Raw genomic sequence first — 22,991 nt, 5'->3', positions numbered from 1 at the left:
GCTCTAGACTGTTAAAAGAGTACTCGTTATCAAGAAAACCGCACTACCGATGCCTGTAACAAAACAGCACAAAAAATGAAGAGGAATCAGCAACAGGGTTTCACTGGAGTAAGAGGCACCAAGCAGCTGGAGGGCCTTGGCTTACATTGAGCTGAGTAAGGGCAGGCTTGGCTTTGCAGGATTCAGTTTAGAGCGACCCCTACCCCAGGCTAAGGAAATGACTGGCGCAGGACCGCCTCTCCTTTCACGTGAGAGTCACAAGGTCCAAGACACTGCGCAGGTCCGTGACGCAATCGAGCGCCTCTACCGGAAGGAACGCCCGGGCGAAGATGGCTGGCGAGCCAGGGCCCGGAAGTGCTGCCTCCCCCGGCTGTGCCGGGGCCATGGAGCGGGTTCTACCCATGCTGCTGGTGCGGATCCCTGCCGAGGAGACGGCGCAGCTGGGACCGCGGGCTCAGCTGCACCGAGAGCTAGAGGCCCTGGGGAGCCTGACGGCTGCGGGCAGTCTCCAAGTGCTTTCCTTGGCGCCGGGCAGTAGGGGTGGAAGCAGCTGCTGCCTCCAAGGCCCCTTTAGGCAGTAAGTGCTGCGGGACCGCTGCAGAGTGTGGGAGGAGTCTGACATTTGAGCTGCTCCGGAGGGGAACCCTGGGCTCTCCCCGCGTTGTGGGGTGGTGGGAGAGGATGAGCCACTAGGGGGACTCCCCAGGATCGAGCCCGGTTCCTCTGGGAACCTTTTCCAACCCGAGGTGAAGTGCTCAACTTGTTGCAACTCACTGCCTCCCTCCTGGGTGGACAGAGAAGATGTCTTACTCCTTGATAACCACTGCAAATCCTGGATGGGTCTCAGCACACGTCCTGTTTCTTTAATTCAATACAGATTGTCTGTATTGAATTAAGTCTTAAGTCTTAAGTCTGTATACAGATTGTCTGTATTGAATTAAGTCTTAAGTCTGTCTTCCTCTACTCCCCCTCCTCCTCCTCTTCCTCCTCTACCTTTCTATGTAGCCCTAGCTATTCTAGAACTCAGAATATAGCCTATGCTGGCCCGGAACCTACAGAGATCCTCCTGCCTCTGCTTGTGCTACCAGGCAGAGTACTTTGTTTTAAAATGCCCGATACGGGTTTATTTCTAAATCATTAGAAATACCCATTTTTTTTTTGTTGCTAAAACGATATTTCTTGCAAACATAGCCACTCCCACCCACACCCACACCCACCCCCGCTCCTCTTTAAAGTTGTACACACACTTATGCAAAGACTCTGAGGTCACTGAACTATATGCCAGCCCTACTTTTTCCATATTGGAATCAGTCTCAAGATATAGCCTGAGTGGCTTGCAATTCACAATCCTCCCGACTTACCCCTTCTAATGCTGAGATTACTGGCTCGTCTCTCCACACCTGGCATGTCTGCTGTTTCTTAGACATGAGGCTCCAATGGATTGAGAAGGTAGACAGGTAGAATAACATACTGCTTTCCACTGTTCATAAAACAGTTTACATCATCAAGTTTAAAAGCACCCTGAGCATGTGCTGACCTTTTAACAATGGGAAGTGTATTAGGACCAGTCTGTATGAGACTGTATAGCCAGCAGGCATCTCACTTTGGAATCCCCAAGTTCTGCAACAGCTCTCTATATACAAGACTAGTTTGCTAAATCAGCAAGTATTTTAACCATTTTTTCTCCCCTTGAGATAAGGTCTCAGGGAGCCCAAGCTGGCCTAGAACCAAGGATGGCTGTGAGCTCCCGACCCTCTCACCTCCACCTCTCCAATGCTGGAATTATATGCATGTACCCCAACCCCCAGGTTTCTAATATCTGGTGTGTGCTGGAGTGCCTGTGCGTTTATTTCTGGTGTATAAAAGGCAGAGATGGGAACTGTCTGTCTTTCTGATAAGTACCCAGTAGCCACCCCATTCAATATAAAACTTACTATTGTAGAAAAGCAAAGTTTTTAAAAGAAGTTCAAACTTCTTTTAAAATGGTAGCCTCATCTCTTTTAACTGTAGTGTTTTCAGAGTTGGCCCTTATTGACCTGCCTTAAGATAGAGTCTTTCTCTGTAGCCCAGGTTGGCCCCAAGCTCAATCTTCCTGTCTCAGCCACTAAATAAAGTGATCACGGTTGGGTCACTAGACCTGGCTCATGTGTATCAGTGATAGAATCTTGCTGTGTTGCTTAGACTGTCCAATTCCTGGACTTGAGAGATCCTTCCCCAGCCTTCTGAGTAGCTAAGACAATGGGTTTGTGTTCCTATGCCTGGCTTGGGCCTTTTTATTTTAGTTTTTACATGTATGTGAATGTGTACATGTGGAGGCCTGATGCTGATACTGGGTGTTTTCCCAGATTGCTCTCCACAGTAATTTTAAATTTTATTTATTATCATTAATGCCTGTGTGAGCACATGCTCACAAACATGGCACACGACACATTTGGAGGTCAGAGGACAACTCCATGAAGTTGGTCTCTGCATCTACCTTCGCATGGGCTCCAGATGTCCAGTCAGGTGTCAAGGCACATGCTCGTGCCTTTCCCTGCTGAACTATTGCTGGCCTTCCACTTCACTAAAGTCACAGTCTCTGTCTGAAACCAGGAGCTCACAGTCCTCACTGGTCTAGATGGCTAGCTTGTCCCCAGGATCTTTTGTCTATTCCACCTGGGTGCTAATATTAGAGGAGCAGGGCCACCATGCTTGACTGTCTCTTATGTGGGTTCTGGGTATCCAAAGTGTCATTCTCTAGCCTGTGGAGCTAGCTCTTTAGCCCCTATGCCATCTCCAGCTCTATAAACCCATTTCATTGATTATAGTGAGTAATATATTTACTTTATAAGGAATAAATATACAACTGGGCATGGTGGTGCACGCCTTTAATCCCAGCACTCAGGAGGCAGAGGCAGGGGGATCTCTGTGAGTTTGAGGCCAGCCAGGTCTACATAGCAAGTACCAGAACAGCCATGGCTACAAAGAATAAGTAGCTTTTTAAAAGAGTTTGAAAAAGCTAAAGGAAACGGTTTCTTGCTCTGTGTTCACTTCATATCCCCACTCTCAGTGTAGAGGGGCAGATTAGGAAAAAGTGAGGAGACAGGAAGGGGAGTGGAGGGGAATCAGAGGGGAGGGGAGGGAAGGTAGTTGTGAGTTGGTTTCTATTCTCTTAGACTGGATTGTAGAATTGATGCTGACAGTGAACTAAGCTCTCCTTGTTCTGCCCTTTGGTCCCCGCTATTGTGGTAAGTGGGATTGTGGGTATAGAAACATAATAAATCTAAACGTTTTCCTTAGGTTCCTGTGGGAGGAGTCTCAGAGCAGCACATTAACAGACAAGCCCAAACTGGTTGTTGCTAGAGATGATTATGAACTGCTGGTGTATGAATTTGACTTGAGAGATGGAAGATGTGACGCAGCCTTGTTACACAGCTGCTGTGGGAGGACGCTGCAGAAGCTCACTGAAGATCAAGGTGTCAGTCAGTGTCATGTTTAAGTCTGGGACTTTGGCTTCCTTTCTTGAGACAGTGTGACTGTATCAGCTTCGCAGGTGCTGGGATTTCAGGAGTGTGCCACCATGACCAGCTATCTTTTATCCCCACCCCTCCCCCGCCCCCCCTTATCCCTCTCACTCTGGCTGCACTTGCTTTGGCCCAAAGGTTTTTATTTATTTATTATATGTAAGTATACTGGAGCTATCTTCAGACACCCCATAAGAGGGCATCAGATCTCATTATGGATGGTTGTGAGCCACCATGTGGTTGCTGGGATTTGAACTTATAAGCAGTCAGTCCTCTTAACCGCTGAGCCATCTCACCAGCCCCTGAATGGTCTTTTATGAGAAGTTCTCACAGAGGTGAAATCTGAGAGGGCAGGCTACACTGCCCAATACTATAGCCACTAGCCAGGTTGGGTTGTTGAGCACTTGAAATGTAGTTAATATGAATAAAGTTGTACCTTTAATTTTTGCAGGACTGGGAATCAAATCTAGAACCTCACAAATGCTAGGGAAGCTCCTGGTGCCTGAGCTATGTCCTCAGCTTAAACATGTGCTTTAAATGTCAGACAAGTGAGGGGATAAGAGATGCCTGTCATCCTGGCACTTTTGAGGCAGAAGCTGGGGAAATCTAGGTTCCAGCTAGCCTAGGATACATAGTAAGGCTGCCAAAAAGAAAAAAAACCAGTCCGGGTGGGGCAGGAGAGATCTTACATCTTTCTTTTTTACAGGCATAGTGGGGATTGGATCCATGGCCTCATACAAGCTAGACTGTCACTCAGTCATTGAGCTACATACCCATGTCTCCAGGCCTTTCTTGGTTTTATATGAAGACAGAGTGTCACCAGATTACCTAGTCTGGCCCTGGACCTAAAATTCTCCTGCCTCCTGAATAGCTGGAACTATAAGGCCTGCACCCCCAGTCTGGTTTTACTTACCAGATTTTGAAGTCTAAGTATAAGGAAAGGAAAGTAGCTCAATAATTTTTGTATGAGTTCCATATTGGAATGATATTTTGTATATAATGAATTAAATAATACATGTTAAATTGCTTTCCCGTTTCTTTGGCTGTTAGTCACACTGAGTCATATGTGTCTAATGGAGTGATGAGTCGTGCAGTTTAATTGGACAGTGTGGACCTAGACTGTTTGCATAGGCCAGATACGCTGCAGGAGGGAACAGAAACCTAAGCTCCTGGGTCCCCAACTTTAATACAGTAACGTCCTTTCTACCCTTGGCTATAAGGTTCCTCCTTTTTCTGTAAGGAAAAAAAATATATATATATATATGATTGTTTTTACATGAGTCCATGGGTAACTTGGCTTTCTTGAATCTTCCTTCTGGTGTGCTTTGAGACTTGAGCCTTAAATAAAAAGGTACCCTGGGACCCTGCCCACCATCTTTATTCACCTTCACCTACCTCGTAATGCCAGATGTCCACACAGATACGAACAGTAACTCCCTTGCATTGGAATAGGTGCAGTTTCCCTTTTTGTGTCGTCTGGTTTTTTTCCTATGTTTATAAGGTCACGTTTACCAACTGTGAAATTGTGATCGGTGAGTAAGATAATATCCTTGTGCTTCACAGGTATCTCCTTCAAGTCTTTGAGAATTCTGTCATTTCACAACGACATGTCATTACTGCTCATCAACAGATGCCTCATCCTACGGCTCTTGTTTCCGGGGAGAGACTCTGGGATTCAAGTGCTAGACTGCCTGTCACTGCCCTTGCCTGCACAGGCAGAGGACAGGATCTCTGATGTGCAGCTCTGCAGGAGATTTCTTTTTGTTCTGAGTACACTAGGCCGGATTTGTATCCTTGACTGTGAACGTTGATCAGTGTGTAGGGGAAAAGACGATGTAGAAAGGTGAGCCGTTTGGCTCTCAGTTGGGGGAACTAGAGCGAAGGAAGAGTGGTTAGATTTTAGTAAGAATTTTCAGGGGAGAATAATCTCATAAAATGCTCACTGTATTACTTTAGGGTTTTCAATGTATAGAAATATTCTTATTCTCATAATCTTGCTCATAGTTGTATTTTTTATTTATTCAAACTATCCTTAAGTGCACCACTGCTTTTAAAGTGACCCTGGCTTTCCCACAGGGATATGCCTCACTGATTTTGTCCAGCAATGATTCCATCTTTTTTTTTTTGCTTTAAGGCCTCAAATACCCAGATACTTGAAGTACCAGTATGCATTGCCAACTCATATAATTCCACCATTTTTAGTGAATGTTTTGCAGTAACAGTTTTTGAAAATAATATATTTTGTATCTAGTAGTAAATTTATTTTGAAGGTTTGAAAACTGACCTCTTATATCGTTTTAAGGCCTTTATTTCTGAAGTAAAGGGATGATCTTTTCTTTCTTTGTGGTCTTGGGTGTTGGACCAGAAGCCTTCTGTGTGCCATTCAAATGCTGTACCCCTGAGCTGCAGTCCCTGGCCATGTATTTATTTATCTATTTGTCTGTCTGTCGGTCTGTCTATATATCTAATTAAGAAAATATCTATTTTTGAGACAGGATCTTATTTTGTAGCCCTTGCTAGTCTAGAACTCACTATGCAGACCAAACTGCCTCTTCACTCACAGAGATCCCTTGTCTCTACCTCTTGAATATTGATGATAAAGGCCTGTGCCACCACATGCTTCTGTTTTGAGCTTTGAAACAGGGTCTCTGTAACTGAGAACTGAAGTCTACAGCCCAAGCTAGCCTCTAACTCAGTCCTTCTGAGTCAGCTTCCATAAAGTAGTGATTTTTCTTCTTTAAATAATAGTTTTTGCACAAAAATGTTATAAAATACTAAATTGAGTTAAGTTTTGTTGCCAAATGATACAGCTTTCCTGTCTACTCCAGTAGATGACAAGCGTGTGAGGCTGCTGAACATTTGAAATTATCTAGACATATTGTACTTAATTTTATTTAATTAGGTTTAAAATCTGATTCTTTGTTCAGTTATTAGAGAGTTTAAATATATGTAGAATAAACTTAACTTTTCAGATTTAAAAAAAAAAAACAGCCTCATGTAGCCAAGACTGAACTTGTACTCAGCATTTAGCCAAGGATGGCCTTGAACACTTGACCTTTCCTTTACCTCCCAAGTCCTGGTATGACAGCCCTGAGCCATTATGCTCAGATTCTATGGTATTGGGGAACTGAACCCAGGGTTTCACTGAGGTAGATAAGCCATCTACTTAGTTTCATCTCCTGCCCAGTCTCTCTTAGCATTTCAGCTGTCACTTTGTGGAGTCTAAGTATGGGTCAGATGTTTCTGATGAAAATTTAGTATTCAAGCACAGTGGTGGTGGCAATCCTTTTAATCCCAGTGCTCAGGAGACAGAGGCAGGGAAATCTCTGTGGGTTTGAGGCCATCCTGGTCTACAGATGGAGTTCCAGGACAGCTGGGTTATACAGAGAACCTGGAGAGACAGGGTTTTGGGGGTGGGGGGAGAAGGAAGAAGGGAAAATGGTTTACACAGCTCTGTTATACAAAGAAACTGTCAAATAAACAGAAGGGAAGGAGAAAGGGAGGGAGGGAAAAAGAGAAGGGAAAAAGGAAAGAGAAAGGAAGGAAAGGAAAGAAAAGAAGGAAAGAAAGAAAATTTAGTATTCAAATTTAGTTGTATTCTAAGTGTAACTTAGATTTTGGTGGCTTACAAGAAAATGAAATATCTCAGCTTTTAATGATGGTTGCATGTTCAGACAATTTTTAGGTATCGGCTAAAGTGTAATGTTAACTTGGGTTTACCCTGGGAAATAGTAGGGTCTCGAGATCTGGACCAGCATGGTACACAGCAGATCGGAAGAACTGTGCATCACCTATTTAAGCTGCCAGCTTCTTAGTCGCCTGGTTACTGCATTGGAGAATGCCTCAGTTTCCAGCCCTCCTGCTGTACCTATGAGGTGGTAACAATCAAGACAGCCTTACGATTTCAAGGGTCCTGTATGTAAAACTGTCACTTCTTTAACTCTAACTCAGATATTTTTGACACTGTGGGTGGCATGCATGTAGCACTTGTGGACTTGGCTCTTCTCAGAGGAGATTCTGAGCAGCAGGAGCCCGCCAGCAGTTCCTCCTTCACATCACTGAAAGTGTCTCAGGACTTAGATGTTTTGGTGCTTGTCAGCTCATCCAATACTGCAGTCGCTCTTAACCTACATCTGTATTTCAGGTAAGCAGATGACTGAAGTTTCTTATTTGAGGTAAATAGACACATAAAAGGTTTAAAATATACTCATTAGCTTCATTTAAGCCTCTTTTCTATGCAGTTAGACCTCATCATGGCTCCTATAGTGAGACTGTTACTGTGCAAGATTGTGTATAAATGGTTGCAGCTGCCTTTGTGTTCGGGCTTGTATACCAAAGGTTTGGTTTGACTTAGGTCATCCATGTGGAGGTTATGTCCTAAATTATCAGGATTGTACAGTTTTAAAAGCCTTACCTTTTATGTATCACCCTTACTTCTTGTCCCATTTAAGAGTAGGAGAGAATGGAATTTACCTGCTGTTGTATTGGCTGGCTTTGTGGCTTGGGAGCCTGGCTGCACTGGGGCTCACATTCCCCTTAAAGGAGTCCACAAGATATACTCAGCCAGCTTCTCCACCTGGGGATTCCCAGGGCGGTTTCCCCCTGAGGAACTGAACCTGTGGCTGCCTAAGAACCTGGGCAATGCTGACTGTGGGCTTGTGTGGCTTTTCCATTAGCTTGCTTGCTGCTCTGGGTTTTATAATCTTCTCATATAATTCAATGGTCTGGAAATAGGCCTTTCAGCATTTTTGAGCTGACAATATATATGGTCACTCAAAACCATTTAGTCTTTCAGTTCCACCTCGATATGAATAAGTTAAGTTTCTGAGTGGTTGGGAATGCTTTTTTTTTTTTTTGGTTTTTCGAGACAGGGTTTCTCTGTGTAAGCTTGGCTGTCCTGGAACTCACTCTGTAGAACAGGCTGGCCTGGAACTCAGAAATCCGCCTGCCTCTGCCTCCCAAGTGCTGGGATTAAAGGCGTGTGCCACCACTGCCCACCACAGGAATGCTTTTGATGAGTTTTATTGCTTATTGTTTGGCTCCTTAAAAAGGGTACATTTATATTTATATATCCCCAGGTGTCTCCACAGCTGTTTTCTCTTGGGCCAGAGCCTCAGTCATGGTGAGCAAGCCAGGAGTCTAACACCAAGACACCCCAAACCCCAGTTGTTTTAAATGGCTACTTACATATTTATGTTCTGACTCTGTTCTGAAAACAAGTAGACATTAATGGAATTTCCCCTGAGGGAGATGGTGTGATCTCCTTTACTTGTGTGTTTGTTTAATACAAGGTCTTACTCTGCCTTCCAGGCTGCTCTCAAACTCACACCAGCCTCCTAAGCTCTAAGATTACAAGAACAAGGCCACCTGCCTGGCCTTGGTTTTAAGTCACTGAACAGGGGGCTTAGTTTACTCAGCCTGCTCTTGTCTTATTTCATAACTTTCTTCTCTTCCAACTTTTGTGGCACTTCTGCTCCTGAGCCAAAGTTTAGTACTTAACTGTGTACTTTTAAATGGTTTCCTGTTTCCCTTTTTGTTCCTTTTAAATAAAGTTTGTAAATGCTCTTCGAGAGCTTACCTGACAGTTTGTTTTTTCAGTCTTTTTCTCTCTTTTGGGATTGGACCTTGCTGTGTTGTTCAGTCTGGTCCTTGAGCTGGGCTCAAGTGATCTTTCTAGCTCAGCCTCCTGAGTAGCTGGGTCTTGTTCTTTGGCTTCATTGTGAGTGACTTTTCCTTTCATTTTTATCTTAGCTGTCCATTCTCATAGTCACACTCAGGGGTTTGTCAGCATCTGAAATCACTCCTCCAGATCAGTACACCGCATGGAGCAACACAATGTCCCAAACTTTTTAGCTGGCTCACTCAGTTACCTGCCCTCTGACCTCACTGGACTTTTCAAGTCTGTGACCTTCTGTGCTTCCCTCTCCACCTGCCCCCCCTTCCTACTTGCCAGGCGTGCACTCTGATCCATTGTTCTAGTCAGTTTCTTGCAAGCACTCGAGGGTTTGCCTTGTTCCATAGTAGCGCTTGGCCTGCTAACAAACCAACCCTGAATCAAATGCCGGGTCTGCCTTCTCAGCATCTACACCCAAGAAGTTCTGCATTTGTCAGAAATCTGCAAAAGCTCTCCTCACCAACCCCCTTTCTCTTTTTGTGGTTTTTGAGACAAAGGTTTGCTGTGTAGTCCACACTAGCCTCGAACTCAAGGTCTGCCTGCATCTGCCTCCTAGGGCTAGACTGTAAGTGTACACCGCCATACCCGCCTTACAAAAATGTTACCCTATGTCTCCTCAAACCTGCTTGTCTCACCATTCTTCCCTTTTCTCGAATGACCTTGCCTCCTGCATTTTAAGCGAAGCAGAGCCATGTAATGTCTAGTGAGACCTCCTTTAGCTTTTGGTTCCCATTTTGATGAGGTTTCATCCCTTCCCTCCTCCCCAGGGACCTTTCACTCTTTGTCTTCCTGTTCTGATTGACAGCTTCTTTTCAGTATTGGGTCTGAATCCAGCTAATGGACAGTGGCAGTCATATACTCTGTAGTGCTTCCTCTCGCTGTGCACTGCGCGCTTTTCTCCACTCTGTCTCTACCTCAAGCCCTGCCTCTTGTCTTCTTTCTGACCACCAAACCCATCTTCTCCAGAGTACTTAGAGTGGCATGGTAAACGTGTGCCTAAGCTAGGAGCTCAGATGCTCTCCCCTCTTCCCCCAGCTATAGTCTGCACATGATCATGTTGTAGTTGTTCTACATGAAACATGTTCTGCTTGAAACCTTCCTTAGCTCTCCATTTCTCCTGAAGATGACAGTTAAGCTTCCTTAACAGCCAGCAAGGCTCTGAACCATCTGTCTCCTGCCATCTTTTCCAGCCTGGTCCCCCACCACCGTGCTTCTAACATGCTCTGCTCTGGTACCACAGTCCTCTTTCTCAAATGTGACATCCTCTTTCTACACAACCGGCCATCCTCACTCACACACATACTTTGCTTTGCTCATTCACGATCCTGGCCTGTCTTAGTTAGGGTTTTACTGCTGTGAACAGACACCATGACCAAGGCAACTCTTATAAGGACAACATTTAATTGGGGCTGGCTTACAGGTTCAGAGGTTCAGTCCATTGTCTTCAAGGCAGGAACATGGCAGCATCCAGGCAGGCATGGTGCAGAAGGAGCTGAGAGTTGAACATCTTCATCTGAAGGCTGCTAACAGAATACTTACTTCAGTGACACACCTACCTCAACAAGGCCACATCTATTTCAACAGGGCCACACCTTCTAATAGTGCACTCCCTGGGCTAAGCATATACAAACCATAACATGGCCTAAATCTTTCTTTGTTGTGGGATAATGAGTTATTAAAACCTTAGCTTTGGGCTGGCAAAATCTGATTTCCACATTCCTTCTGTGGATGCCTGAATCCTTCCTAACCCCAATAAGTAAATAAATGTAAAAAGAAAATTTAGACCCCAAGCTTTGTGGTTAAATTAAATTGGTTCAGTGTTTCTCTTGAGCTTTACTGTCTGTGTCTGTAAAGTGGGTTATACTTACTTCTGTAAGGTGTTGAAAGGCTTAGAGTTTATGTAAACCAGCATGGTGTCTGCAGCGTGCTAGACACTGACTACTCGGCTAGACTGCAGAGCGCTTTCACTTTGTGAAACAAACTGCTCAACAGAGGCAGGTTCTTTTTGTTGTTAATAGTATTTTATTATTTTATTATTTTGTGTCTAAGGGTGTTTGTCTGCATATATGCCTGTACACCATGTGTGTGCAGTGCTTGATGAGACTGGAGTTAGAGACAGTTACAAGCTGCACTGTCACTGCTGGGGATTGAACCCAGTTCTCTTGGGAACAGTCTGAACTCTTAACCACTGAGCCATCACTCCAGCCCATAGAGTCAAAATCTTGACCCACAAGGGTGTTAGAGAGACCACAGTCTTGAAAATATAACATTTGTGCCAAACTACTTTGTATCCATGTTTATTTTATTAAAAATTCTTACTCAATGTATTTTAATCACATTCCTCCTTCTTCTCAACTCCTGCCAGATCTGCCCCACTTCCCTACCCACCCACTGCATGGTCTCTGTCAAGAAAATTTTAAAAACAAAATTTTTAAAAAAGGACAAAAAATACTGAAACAAAATAAAAGGCACACATACATACACAAAGAAGTACTTATGATACAGATGGGGGCTGCTCATCTTTTTTTTTTTAATATGGCTATTATTTTTTTTCAATGTAGGCAACACCCAGAACACCTACTATGTGAAGGCACACTGGCAGACCTTCCTATTGAAGGGCCTGCAGGAATAGATGAAGACGACCTGGTTAACTCTGTCCACAACATGAACCTGACCACGGTGTCCTTTCAAGTTGATAGGTATAAACACTTTTAGCATCTCCTTTACTGTTTGTCTGTTTGTTGACAAGGTCTTACTATGTAGTCCTAGGCTGCTTGCAGCTTGCTATGTAGAGCAGGTCGCATTGAATGCAGAGTGACCCTCCTGCCTCTCATTCCTAGAAGAGTGTCTTACTCCAGCTTGTGTTTGACTTGGTGTCCTTACCATAGTGGGTGCTAAGTGCTGCCCTGTCTTCCAGGTCCTGGAGAGCCCAGCTGTCATCACTGAATGAAGCAGCGAGGAGCTCCAGGAGCTCTGAACCAGAGGTTTCCTGCTGTGCTCCCTGGTTCCAGAGTGCTTTGTGTTTGGAGTCCCTGGAACCTGGTAACCCCACTCCCATTGTGCCAAACCACGTTGTCCTTCCAGGGGATGTCTCGTGTGGCCAATGTGCTTTTCCTCAGAAGGAACACATCAAGACCAGGGATCCAGGAAGGCCATGGACCACAATGCACCTGAGTGAACAAGAGCAGCCCACAGAGCTCAAGTGTCTGTCTGTGACGGGATTTTCGGCACTGTTTACTTGGGCAGTAGGAACAACCAGCTGCACCATCGTCCTCTGGGACTTGGAGACCCAGAGCACACAGTGTTTTTCTCTCGGCCAAAAGTGTACTCCTGTAGACATCAGCGGAAACCAGCAGCTGTGCCTTGCTTTGACAGGTAAGCATGCTGTATCCGATTGGAATACTCTTCAGACAGGTGTGACTGCTTTTTAAAGTTATACTTACTTGTTTCTCATGCATCCTCAAGTGTGCGTGTGTGTAAGTGTGTGCATATGTGTACTCATGCAGAATGTCAAAGCACTCTTGCAGAGATGAAGGATGACTTGTGAGAGTTGGTTCTCTCCTGCCACCATGTGGATCCTAGCAATTGAGCTCAGGTTCTTGAGCCTTGCAGGTCTTTTTCCCCACTGAACCATCTTGCCAGCCCAAAGTGTGACTTCTTAACATAGTTCACTCTGCTGCCTCAATGCCAGCATGTGCCTAGTCTTACTGCAAAGTAGTACTTATTCTGGGAGGAAAGTTGGTGTTATTCTTTGTAACATCATCTTGTGTGTCTTAATTTAGTTCATGTGTATGGGTGTTTTGTTTGCATGCATGTCTGGGGCCTGCAGAGGCCAGAAGAGGGCATCGGGTCCCTGGATGTAGAATTGCTGACAGTTTGTGAACTGCCATGTGGTGTTGGGAGTCAAACCTGGCTCCTTAGAAAGAGCAGCTAGTGCTCTTAAACACTGAGCCATCTCTCCAGCCCTGTGATTAATCTAAATAATTTTTCTTCAGCTAAATGTTAAGATACCAGATAATATAGTAAGAGTAACATAGGCTGAATTTTTAACTCAGAAAAACCTCGTTTGACTGTAGTCTATACAAGCAGAGGTTACAAGCCAGATGGTCATGGGCCATGTATATACTGCATATTTATCTTGGTTGGAACTGACTAGGATTTTGTTTTATTTGGTTTTAAACAAGGGTCTTCCATAGCCCCGGCTGACCTTAAACTTGCTGTGGAACTGTTGCTGGTCTTAACTCTCTGATCCTACTGTCTGTATCTTCCAACTCTTAGAACCACAGGCCTACATTACCACACACCCAGCTTAGGCTTTTAAAAAGAGAACATCCTAAATACAAAATGCAGACGTGGGAGAGATTTATACAGAACCTGCATTTGTAGCTGTTACTGGCCTGACACCTGAACCTGCATTTCTGTATAGACACTTAGGTGTTGAATTGAAGTTTGGGTTTCTCTTCAGTAGGCTGTCATGTTTCTGGCTTGGTGTTCTCTAGTAGCCTGCTGGATTTCCATTTTGGGGTTCTCTCTGCTGGGCTGGTATATATCTGGTTTGGGGTTCTCTCTGCTGGGCTGGTGTATATCTGGTTTGGGGTTTTCTCTGCTGGGCTTGTGTATATCTGGCTTGGACTTTCTGCTGGGCTGGTGTATATCTGGTTTGGTGTTTTCTCTGGTGGGCTTGTGTATATCTGGCTTGGTCTTTCTGCTCGGCTGGTGTATATCTGGTTTGGGGTTCTCTCTGCTGGGCTGGTGTATATCTGGTTCTCTCTGCTGGGCTGGTGTATATCTGGCTTGGTCTTTCTGCTCGGCTGGTGTATATCTGGTTTGGGGTTCTCTCTGCTGGGCTGGTGTAAATCTGGTTCTCTCTGCTGGGCTGGTGTATATCTGGCTTGGTTCTCTCTGTTGGGCTGGTGTATATCTGATTTAGGGTTCTCTCTGCTTGGCTGGTGTATATCTGGATCTCTCTGCTGGGCTGGTGTATATCTGGTTTGGTTCTCTCTGCTGGGCTGGTGTATATCTGGCTTGGTTCTCTCTGCTTGGCTGGTGTATATCCGGTTTTCTCTGCTTTGCTGCCTTATGATGATTGATGGTTAGACTCTCCTTGCACTTTCCTGACTTCTCCTGGCCCTGTGCTGCAGGCATAGAGCAGTTTATATACAAGATGCCTTCATTCAGCATAGGTGCTGGAACCTCCTACAGTGCTTGAATGCTGTGTGGGACTCAACTGCTTGTTTCTTCTTCAGTGCTTAGTTTTGTGTTCATGTTTATTTTGCTTTTTAAAGACAGAATCTCTCTGTTTAACCCTAGCCAGTCAGGAATCTGCTATGTAGACTAGACTGGTTTCCAACTTGTGGCAGTCCTCCTGCCTCTGTCTCTCTAGTGCTGAGATTACTGGAATGTGCTACTATACCTGGCTTGGGTTTTGTTTGGTTCATTTTGGACAGGGTCTCTGTATAGCCCTGGCCAGCCAGGAACTGTCATGATCTTCCTGCTCAGCCCCTAAAGGTATGAACCACCGTGATCAGGAAATGGTGACTGATCCCTTCCTTCCTTCCTTCATCCTTCCTTCTTCCCTCCTTTCCTCCCTCCTTCCTTATTTCATCCCTCCTTCCCTCCCTCCCTTCCTCCTTCCTCTTTGTATTACGGCTTGAATCCAGGGTGTTTTACACGCCAGACAAGTGCTCTTCTGCTGCGGTACAGTCTCATCCTTAATGTTGAAAGAGTTAAAAATTTTAAAACTCTCCACAGATGGAGTCAAGAGTGCAGATCAGCTTGTTCTGCGCTCTGGGTCCTAGGAAACCAGCTATCCACAAGACAAATAAGACTTCAGAGCTGGGAGTTCAGGCCAGCGTGCCCGTGAACCCTGGATACCAGGAACTAAAAACTGACCATAAGATAGATTGAATAGGATTGAGCTGAGAGTTCAAGTTAGTGTGCCTGTGCACCCTGGATACCAGGAACTTGGCTGACCACAAGATAGATGGCTGATTACGTATAGGCTCTTAGAGAATAGCCTGTTCCTTGTACCCTGTCACAAACTGAATAATGGGCTGAGACTTTCCACAGGTGCTCTCCAATAGCCCTCCTTTACTCCCCCTGGGTTGTGGTCCCCCCCGAGTTGTGGTTTTGGGCTTTAAATTCTCTCTGTCTCCAAAGCCCAGGGGTCAGACCCCACTGCCTCTGCGTGAGTCATGGGTCTTGACCTCAGTATACTGATTAAAATATGCCTCTTGCTGATTACATCAAGTTCGGTGTCTTACAGTTAGTGGGTGGCCGTGAATTCCCGAGGCTTGGGTGAGGTCCTCCATTCGTGGGGGCCTTACAATATAAATCTGATGTTTTGTATGTCCAGAGGCAAGCTGCTTACTTGTTTCATTTTAGTAAACCAGAAATCTGACATTTCTATAAATTATTAAGGTTTTCCAATATTAAGTGTGCAAGATAATATGAAGTATAAATTTCAAGTGTAGTGTCATTTCACAGTGTGCATATTTTGGTATTTTTTTTTACTATAGTTTTTGTCATGCTGGGACTCTAACCCAGGGCCTCACGCATGGTAAGCAAGTGTTCTGTTTACTAAGGTACATCTCTGTTGCGGCCTGCTCAGCTCTGCCTGGCTAGAGACAAAAGACTTAACAATGCCTGAATAGTTACTATAACAAAAATGTTGCGACCTGCTATGCTCTGCCTGGCTTGGCCTCCGAAGTGCTGGGATTAAAGGCTTACGCCACCACTGCTCAGCTCAAACTGCCGCTCCGGTCTTCGGGTCAGGGTCTAGAGAGAAAGAGAGTGGGTATAAGGGGAAGAGACGCACAGAATGGAGACAAGACAGGGGTTCTGATCAAGTCTCATTTATTGAAAGGAAATCTGGGGTATTTATACACTTTTGCCATGTGCCTTGTAGGCGCGTGGCTATGACGTAAGCCTTACAGGCCTGGATAGCACGTGCAGGCGTAGATACCACGTGCGCATGTGGACAGCTGCTTTCTGCTAAAAGTCGGCTCCCAACACATCTCCAGCCCTAGTGCATTATTCTTAGACAAAAGAGACTTGTGATCAGTGTTTTCAATATAAAACTCTTGGGCAGGCAAGATAGCCTGTTGGGTGAAGCATTTGCACCAGACCTGTTAATTTGAGTCCCATCTTGGGAACCTACAAGATGGAAGCAGGGACCTGACTCCTGTAAGTTGTCCTCTAACCTCCACACGTATGCATACATTCACACAATAATAAATAAATGTGATGCAAACTTTGAAAAATCATCAGTCCATTAACACCATAACAACTCAGGGTATGTCCTGGTTGATTTTTCTTGAGTTATGGAACCTCCACTGAGAAGATGCCCTGCAGAATTGTCTATAGGCAACCTAGTTGGAGGCATTTTCTCAACGATTGATTGATTGATTGATTTGGTGGGCCCAGACCATTGTGGGTGATACCACCCCTGGGAAGATGGTGCTTGGTTGTACAAAGTAGGCTGAGGGGTGGAGTGATAGCCCAGCAGTTAAGAGCACTGGTTCTTGCAGAAGATCCAGGCTGATTCTCAGCACCCATATGGTGCCTCACCACCATCTGTAATTCCAGTTCCAGGGAATCCCAACAGGCATGCACATGATGTGCAAAACATGCATACAGCCAAAACATCACACCCATAAGCTAAATAAAATTAAAAAAAAAAAAAAAAAAAAAAAAAAAAAAGGTAGGTTGAATAAGTCCTGGAGAACAAGCCAGTAAGCAACACTCCTCCGTGGTCTCTGCTTCAGTTCCTGCCTTCAGGTTCTGCCCTGGCTTTCTTTCATGACATGAAGGATAGTAAATTTTAATGTGAAATAAACCCTTTTCTTTCCAAGTTTGGTCATTTTGTTTTATCACAGCACACACACACACAGACTTAAACAATTTTTTGTGTATGATAAAGTTTCACTATATAGCCATGACTGACCTGGAACTCACTTTGTAGACCAAACTGGCCTAGATTTTGCAGATTCATCTGCCTCTACCTCCCAAGTGCTGGAATAAAAGACATGCATGACAATATCCAGCTCAGTATATGTATCTTAGGTATGGTATGGAAACATTAGGTGATAAGAAATTAATTTCTAAGTCATAATTCTAAGATCTAAGTCCCTACTAATTTATTAATGCTAACTTTTATTTTTCCCATAGAAAATGGTCTGTCTCTGATTTTGTTTGGTTTAACTCAAGAGGAGTTCTTGAACAGACTAATGATCCATGGCAGTGCCAGCACTGTGGACTACCTTTGTCATCTCAATGGTTGGGGACGGTGCTCAATCCCCATCCACGCTCTAGAGGTAACTGGAATCTGTCACCACCCCACCCCACTTCACTTGCTGGTGTGTACCCTGTGTTAATGAGGGACAGAGAGAATTCCTATGCTCTCACTGTGTGTACCGTTCATCTGTCCAGGGCTGACTGTTTACCTCCTGATTACTCTTATTGGCTCTAAAGACAGGTGATCACAACAGATACTAGGGAAGGTGATGTGCCAGCAATGGAGATGAAGGTAAGCTAATCTGATGAGAAGCTGCCTGTGGAGAACAGAGTAGAGACACTTTTCATTTCTGTACCTCTTCCATCCAGATCTAGAAGAGAGAGTCTGAGTTTAATAGCATTTTATAGTTCACACACTCTCTTTCAGATGTATCATCTAATTTAGTCCTAAAACAATCACACGAACTACTCATGACCGAGTAAATTTTATTCTCTCTTTTTTTCTTTTTAATAGATTAAGAAATAGACAGAGTGGCTGACCCAATAACCACAGTGTACTAATACAGAAAGGAACTGGAGTGAAAGTCAGGGCATCTCTGCATCCCAGTGCAGCCCCGAGAGGCTGCTGTTGTTTGTTTTCAGATGAGAGTGCCCCAGGCTCGTCTCAGAATTGCTATGTATCCAAGCAAGACTGGCCTTGGACTTCTTGCTGCTTTTACTTCCTGAGAGCTGAGTGCAAGTGCTGTGGGGTGTGTGTGTGTGTGTGTGTGTGTGTGTGTGTGTGTGTGTGTACGTACATACGTACATGAGTTCCGCTGTCCTTGGAGGCCAAACAAAGATACTCTATCCTGGAGCTGTTGTTCCAGGCAGTTGTGAAAGGACATGCCGGTGCTGGGAACCGAATCTGGGTTCTTTGTAGCCCACTCTGCAGCCTCAATCCCTGAGCCATCCTTAGCCCCTTTTCCAACCTTTTAAAATTTGTTGTTTTTCACACCTCACTCAATTTATGACATTTGTGTTGCATGTACATGTAGAAGTCCATATCCCTCTACTGATGATAAATAAAATACATTCAAGGTTTCTGGAGAACTTTTAGAGGTAAAGTCACTCAAATGAGAGCAAATGAGCTGAGAAAATGAGGGGGCGAAATCAAGAATAGGACAGATGATTCATAGCTCTCTAGCACCTGTCTATTATGATTTTGTTTGTTGAGGCAGGGTCTCCTTCTATAGCCCAACTGGCCTGGAACTCACGATCCTCCTGCCTGACCCTCCCCAGTGCCTGATCCTCAACAGTGCTGGTATCAGATGTTACCACATATACGTCCTCGCTTGAATATACAAGTGTGTCTTCTGACTGTGTTTAAACTTCTTCCATTTTTAAGCAAGGGGCTGCCACCAAGGGAGCCATGACAGGCTGTTGTGACCCTAAGAGCCTGGGGTAGAGGGCTGTAAAGCAAGCAGAGGGCATCATTGGCAGTGGCCACGCCCACTCCAGGTAAACCAAGCTCAGTGTGATGAGCTCAGCAGCTGATCAGGGTCTGGAGGTCATTCCTGCCTGATTGTGTTGTATTCTGTTCCACATTCCTATTCCATATTCTGCTCATTATACCGTTTTATAATTAGAGCAGAGTGAGAAGTTCAGTTGGTCCAAGAATGCTCAACTCTGCTTCAAACTATGTGCCTCAAACGGTTTTATTCTTCTGAAAATATAACTGATTTCCTTCTCTCATTATTTTTACAATAAACAGTAAGTCAGCAGAAGCGATGGGTGGGGTTTGGAGCTAAGGATTGTCACCACTTTTGGGCATAAGACTGTTGAGTGCGCTGTCAGCTTGTGGTGGACAGGAACAGCTAGTAGCCCCTCTCCAGAGAGGCCCTGCAGCACCCACAACATTGGTGGGACAGCAGCTCAGAGTTGGGGTGACATGGGGATCATTAATTAGGAGTTGTTTCTATGAGTCATAGTTCCCAGATATCTCCATTTTAGCTTCTGAAGTTTAAAGAATCTACACCCTCAGCTCACACAGGGTAACTCTCCTCTGGCTTCTTTCTTTTCCATGTTTAGGCTGGCATAGAAAATCGTCAGCTGGACACAGTAGATTTCTTCTTGAAGAGCAAGGAAAATGTTCTTACTCCATCTTCAAAATCTGCTCCTGATCACCAACACCACTTTTCGTCCCATCTGTACCTAAGGCGTAAGTAAAGTATCGCATGCATGGTTACCATTATAGGCATTTTCTAATTGTTCCTGATTTTATAATTGTGTGTGTGTGTGTGTGTGTGTGTGTGTGTGTGTGTGTGCGAGCGTGCGCATGCCTGCTTGTGTGTATGTCCCCACATTTGCAGATGCCTGGGACACCTATGAAACTAGAGTTACACATGGTTGTAAGCCACCTGATGTGGGTCCTGGGAAGTGAACCGAGTCCTGTGAAAGAGCAGCAAGTGCTCTAAGTGCTGAGCCATCTGTCCAGCCCCGTCACTGTGCCCTCTGATGGCTTTTTGCTTGTCAGACTCAAGTACAGAGCCTATGAACTTTGAGGAAAGTTGTCAAAGTCTATAAATGTTCTCTTTGTCTGGGCTTGAGGAGCTCAGAGCCACAGCCCCTGCCTGTCCCCATGTGGCGCCTTGTTCAGTCCTTTTACTAGAACAGCACCACCCATGGTGTTGACTGCTCACACCCTGTCCTCTGCTCTAATGATCTGGAGTCCAGAGTGTGATGTGTGAAGAGGAATGAGACTCCTGGAGGTAGCCATCTTCAAACTGAGCCATGTACCGACAGCCTGCCTTTCAGAGTTATACAGGATTGTAGACTGGGCTTATTATCAAAAATTTCACTGACTTATGTACTTTTTTTGCTCCTTTAACAATGCTTCAAGACCTTGGCGTTTCTTAACACATAGAGAGCCTAACAGTTATTCTTGAACCATGTGACCAAGTAAACACTTTCTTTAAAGCAGTGGTTCTTAGCCTGTGGTCAGGACAACTTTGGAGGTCACATATCACATATCTGCATACTAGATATTTACATTACAATTCATAACAGTAGCAAAATGACAGCTATGAAATAGCAACAAAATAACTTTATGGTTGGAGGTCACCACAACATGAGGAACTGAGTTAAAGGGTTGCAGCCTGAGGAAGGTTGAGAGCCACTGCTTTATAGGAACTGTGTAATAATGTTTCCCCTGTGTATAGGATTGCAATCTGCTTTTCTTCCTCTTGATATATATTGTGGGTATCTTTGCGTAATGTTTGAGGTTACTAATTGTAGTGGAATAGCATTTCTTTGTATAAACTATTATCACAATTCACCTAGGTAAATTCTTATTAAACATTTAGATCGATTGCAGGTTGTTTTGAGCCTGAGGCTCAGTGTGTCCTGAGCTAGCCGGAACTCAGGAAATAGCTTCTAGCCTGTGGTCTTCATGTTCTAGACTCTCCAGTGCAGCTGTGCACACCTGTCCACACTTGATCTTTTATTTTCAACCATATAGTATAAATGTTCATTCTCCCCTTCCCTCCCTCCCTCCTTCTCCCCTTTCTGTGTGCTTGTGTGTGTGCGTGTGCGAGTGCATGTGCGTGCGTGTGTGTGTATGTGTGTGTATATGTGCATGCGTGTGCGCTTGCATGATGTGCGTGTGCGTGTGTGTGTGTGTGTGTGTGTATTTATGTATAGTCATTTACTTGGATAAATTCTAGATGTGGAATTTTTTAGCTCCAAGAGCATTCTCATACTTTGAGGCAATATGCAATTAAAATTGCCTTAATAAATTGTCCTCAGACAAGATTTATGAATTTATACTTCAGTTACATGGGGAAAAATTATAATCTCTTTACGAGTGTGTGTTCTTGTGAGAATATGAATAAAAATTTTTCTTCTTAATATTAGCCCACACTAGAGAGGTGGCTCAGCTGTCACAGTGCATATTCTTCCAGAGGACCTGAGTTTAGTTCCCAGCACCCATGTCAGGTGGCTCACAACCCTCCTGTAACTCTAGCTCCAAGAGACCAAGCACCTCTGGCCTCTGATTAAAAATAAGAAAGAGTGGCACAGTAGTTAAGAGTGGTTAAGAGCACTGAGTGCTCTTCCAAAGGACCTAGGTTCAATCCCCAGCACCCACAAGTACCTTACAACCATCTGTAACTCCAATTCCTAGGATCTGATATCTGTCTAACTTCCTTTGGCACCAGGCACACACAGTGCACATACATGCCTGAAGGACACAAAGGAAAACCACTCATACACATAAAATAAACTAAGGCATTCTCACAGGCACGCATGGTGTTGTATGCCTGCAATCCCAGCATTTCTAAAGGTGAAGAGGGAGGTCCTCAAGTTCAATGCTAGTTTGTGCTGCCTGGTAAATTTGAAGGAAGCTGGATTGTATAAGACCCGGTCTCAAAATAAACAAAATCAGGCATAGGGCTTTAATTCCAGTACTTGGGAGGCAGAAGCAGGCAGATTCCTGTGCGTTTAGGACAACATACATGATCTACATAGTGAGTTCGAGGCCAGTCTGCGGGGCTAGATAATGAGACCTAGTAGAAAGAAAGAGAGAAAGAGAAGAGAAAGAAAGGAAGGAAATCCAATTCATATAAAAATTTCCCCCCTTCCCCATCTCTCTCCCTCCTTTCTCCCCTCTTTCTTTACCCCCTCCCCTTCTCTGCTTTTCAATGCACTGAGGATCCAGCCTAGGAGTTTGCCTGTGCTAGGCAAGTGCTCTGACACGGAGCTATACTGCTAACCTGCTTTTGTCTTGATAGTAAAGTCGATTTTTCTTCCACTTGAATTTTTTTAAATACTTCTCAATTTAAAATACATATAAAGTTTAGCTGGGCAGTGGTGGCACATGCCTTTAATCCCAACACTTGGGAGGCAGAGACAGGCAAATCTCTTGAGTTTGAGGCTAGCCTGGTCTATAGAGTGAGTTCCAGGACTGCCTGGTCTATACAGGGAAACTTTGTCTCGAAACAAACAAACAAACATACACACATGCAGAGTGTAATTCATAGGAAAAGCCTTGATTTGTTGTATTGAACAATGTTCCATCTGCAGTTGTGTGGCCACTATTCACACACACACACACATGCATGTATATGATATGTACACACACATGCATGTATATGATATGTACATACACATGTATGATATGTATGTATACATACACACAGTGTAATTCATAGGAAAAGCCTTGATTTGTGGTAGTGAACAATGTTCCACCCGGAGTTGTGTGGCCAATGTCCCCTTGTACTGTTCGATAGCTTTTCCCAACTCTCTTCTACCTGCACTGTTTTTATTCAAAGGTAGCAGTGGATCTGAAACTAACTATGTGAGAATAAGCCTCACTTACTGTCCCAGACCTGCTGTTCCCATAATTCTTTCACACGTGAAACTGCCACGCAGGTCAGATGCTGAGATCAGCAGGAGTTGCCCCATGAGGGCCCTCAAGTACAAAGAGGTGATTCAGGGCATCTTACACTCCTGTCCTCTACGTGCATGTTGGAATAGCTTTGGATTCACACAGGCTTAAGTTCAAATTTTGGCTCTGCCATTTTATATACTTTTAAAATTAGGTA

At 44.4% G+C, this 22,991-nt stretch overlaps 1 protein-coding gene across 5 annotated transcripts in view; it reads left to right on the top strand.

Annotated features, from left to right (window-relative positions):
• The first annotated feature begins 281 nt into the window (after window positions 1-281).
• Window positions 282-22,991, top strand: part of Spg11 (SPG11 vesicle trafficking associated, spatacsin) — a 67,082-nt gene continuing 44,372 nt past the window's right edge. The window contains exons 1-8 of one of the 5 annotated variants that reach the window (XM_034496488.2): window positions 282-577; window positions 3,280-3,461; window positions 5,067-5,291; window positions 7,455-7,647; window positions 11,739-11,876; window positions 12,095-12,552; window positions 17,347-17,492; window positions 19,480-19,609. In XM_034496488.2, the coding sequence (XP_034352379.1) occupies window positions 330-577; window positions 3,280-3,461; window positions 5,067-5,291; window positions 7,455-7,647; window positions 11,739-11,876; window positions 12,095-12,552; window positions 17,347-17,492; window positions 19,480-19,609 (1,720 nt within the window). In that variant the 5' untranslated portion in view covers window positions 282-329. Of the gene's footprint in view, window positions 578-3,279; window positions 3,462-5,066; window positions 5,292-7,454; window positions 7,648-11,738; window positions 11,877-12,094; window positions 12,553-17,346; window positions 17,493-19,479; window positions 19,610-22,991 lie in introns of those variants that run through there. The other 4 variants (XM_034496489.2, XM_034496491.2, XM_034496490.2 and 1 more) reach the window with 4 other exon arrangements.

This window comes from Arvicanthis niloticus, chromosome 2, assembly GCF_011762505.2.
Source record: "Arvicanthis niloticus isolate mArvNil1 chromosome 2, mArvNil1.pat.X, whole genome shotgun sequence".
Taxonomy (NCBI): Eukaryota; Metazoa; Chordata; class Mammalia; order Rodentia; family Muridae; genus Arvicanthis; species Arvicanthis niloticus.
Note: the sequence above shows the minus strand (reverse complement) of the source record. Positions and strands in the feature narration are given on the sequence as shown.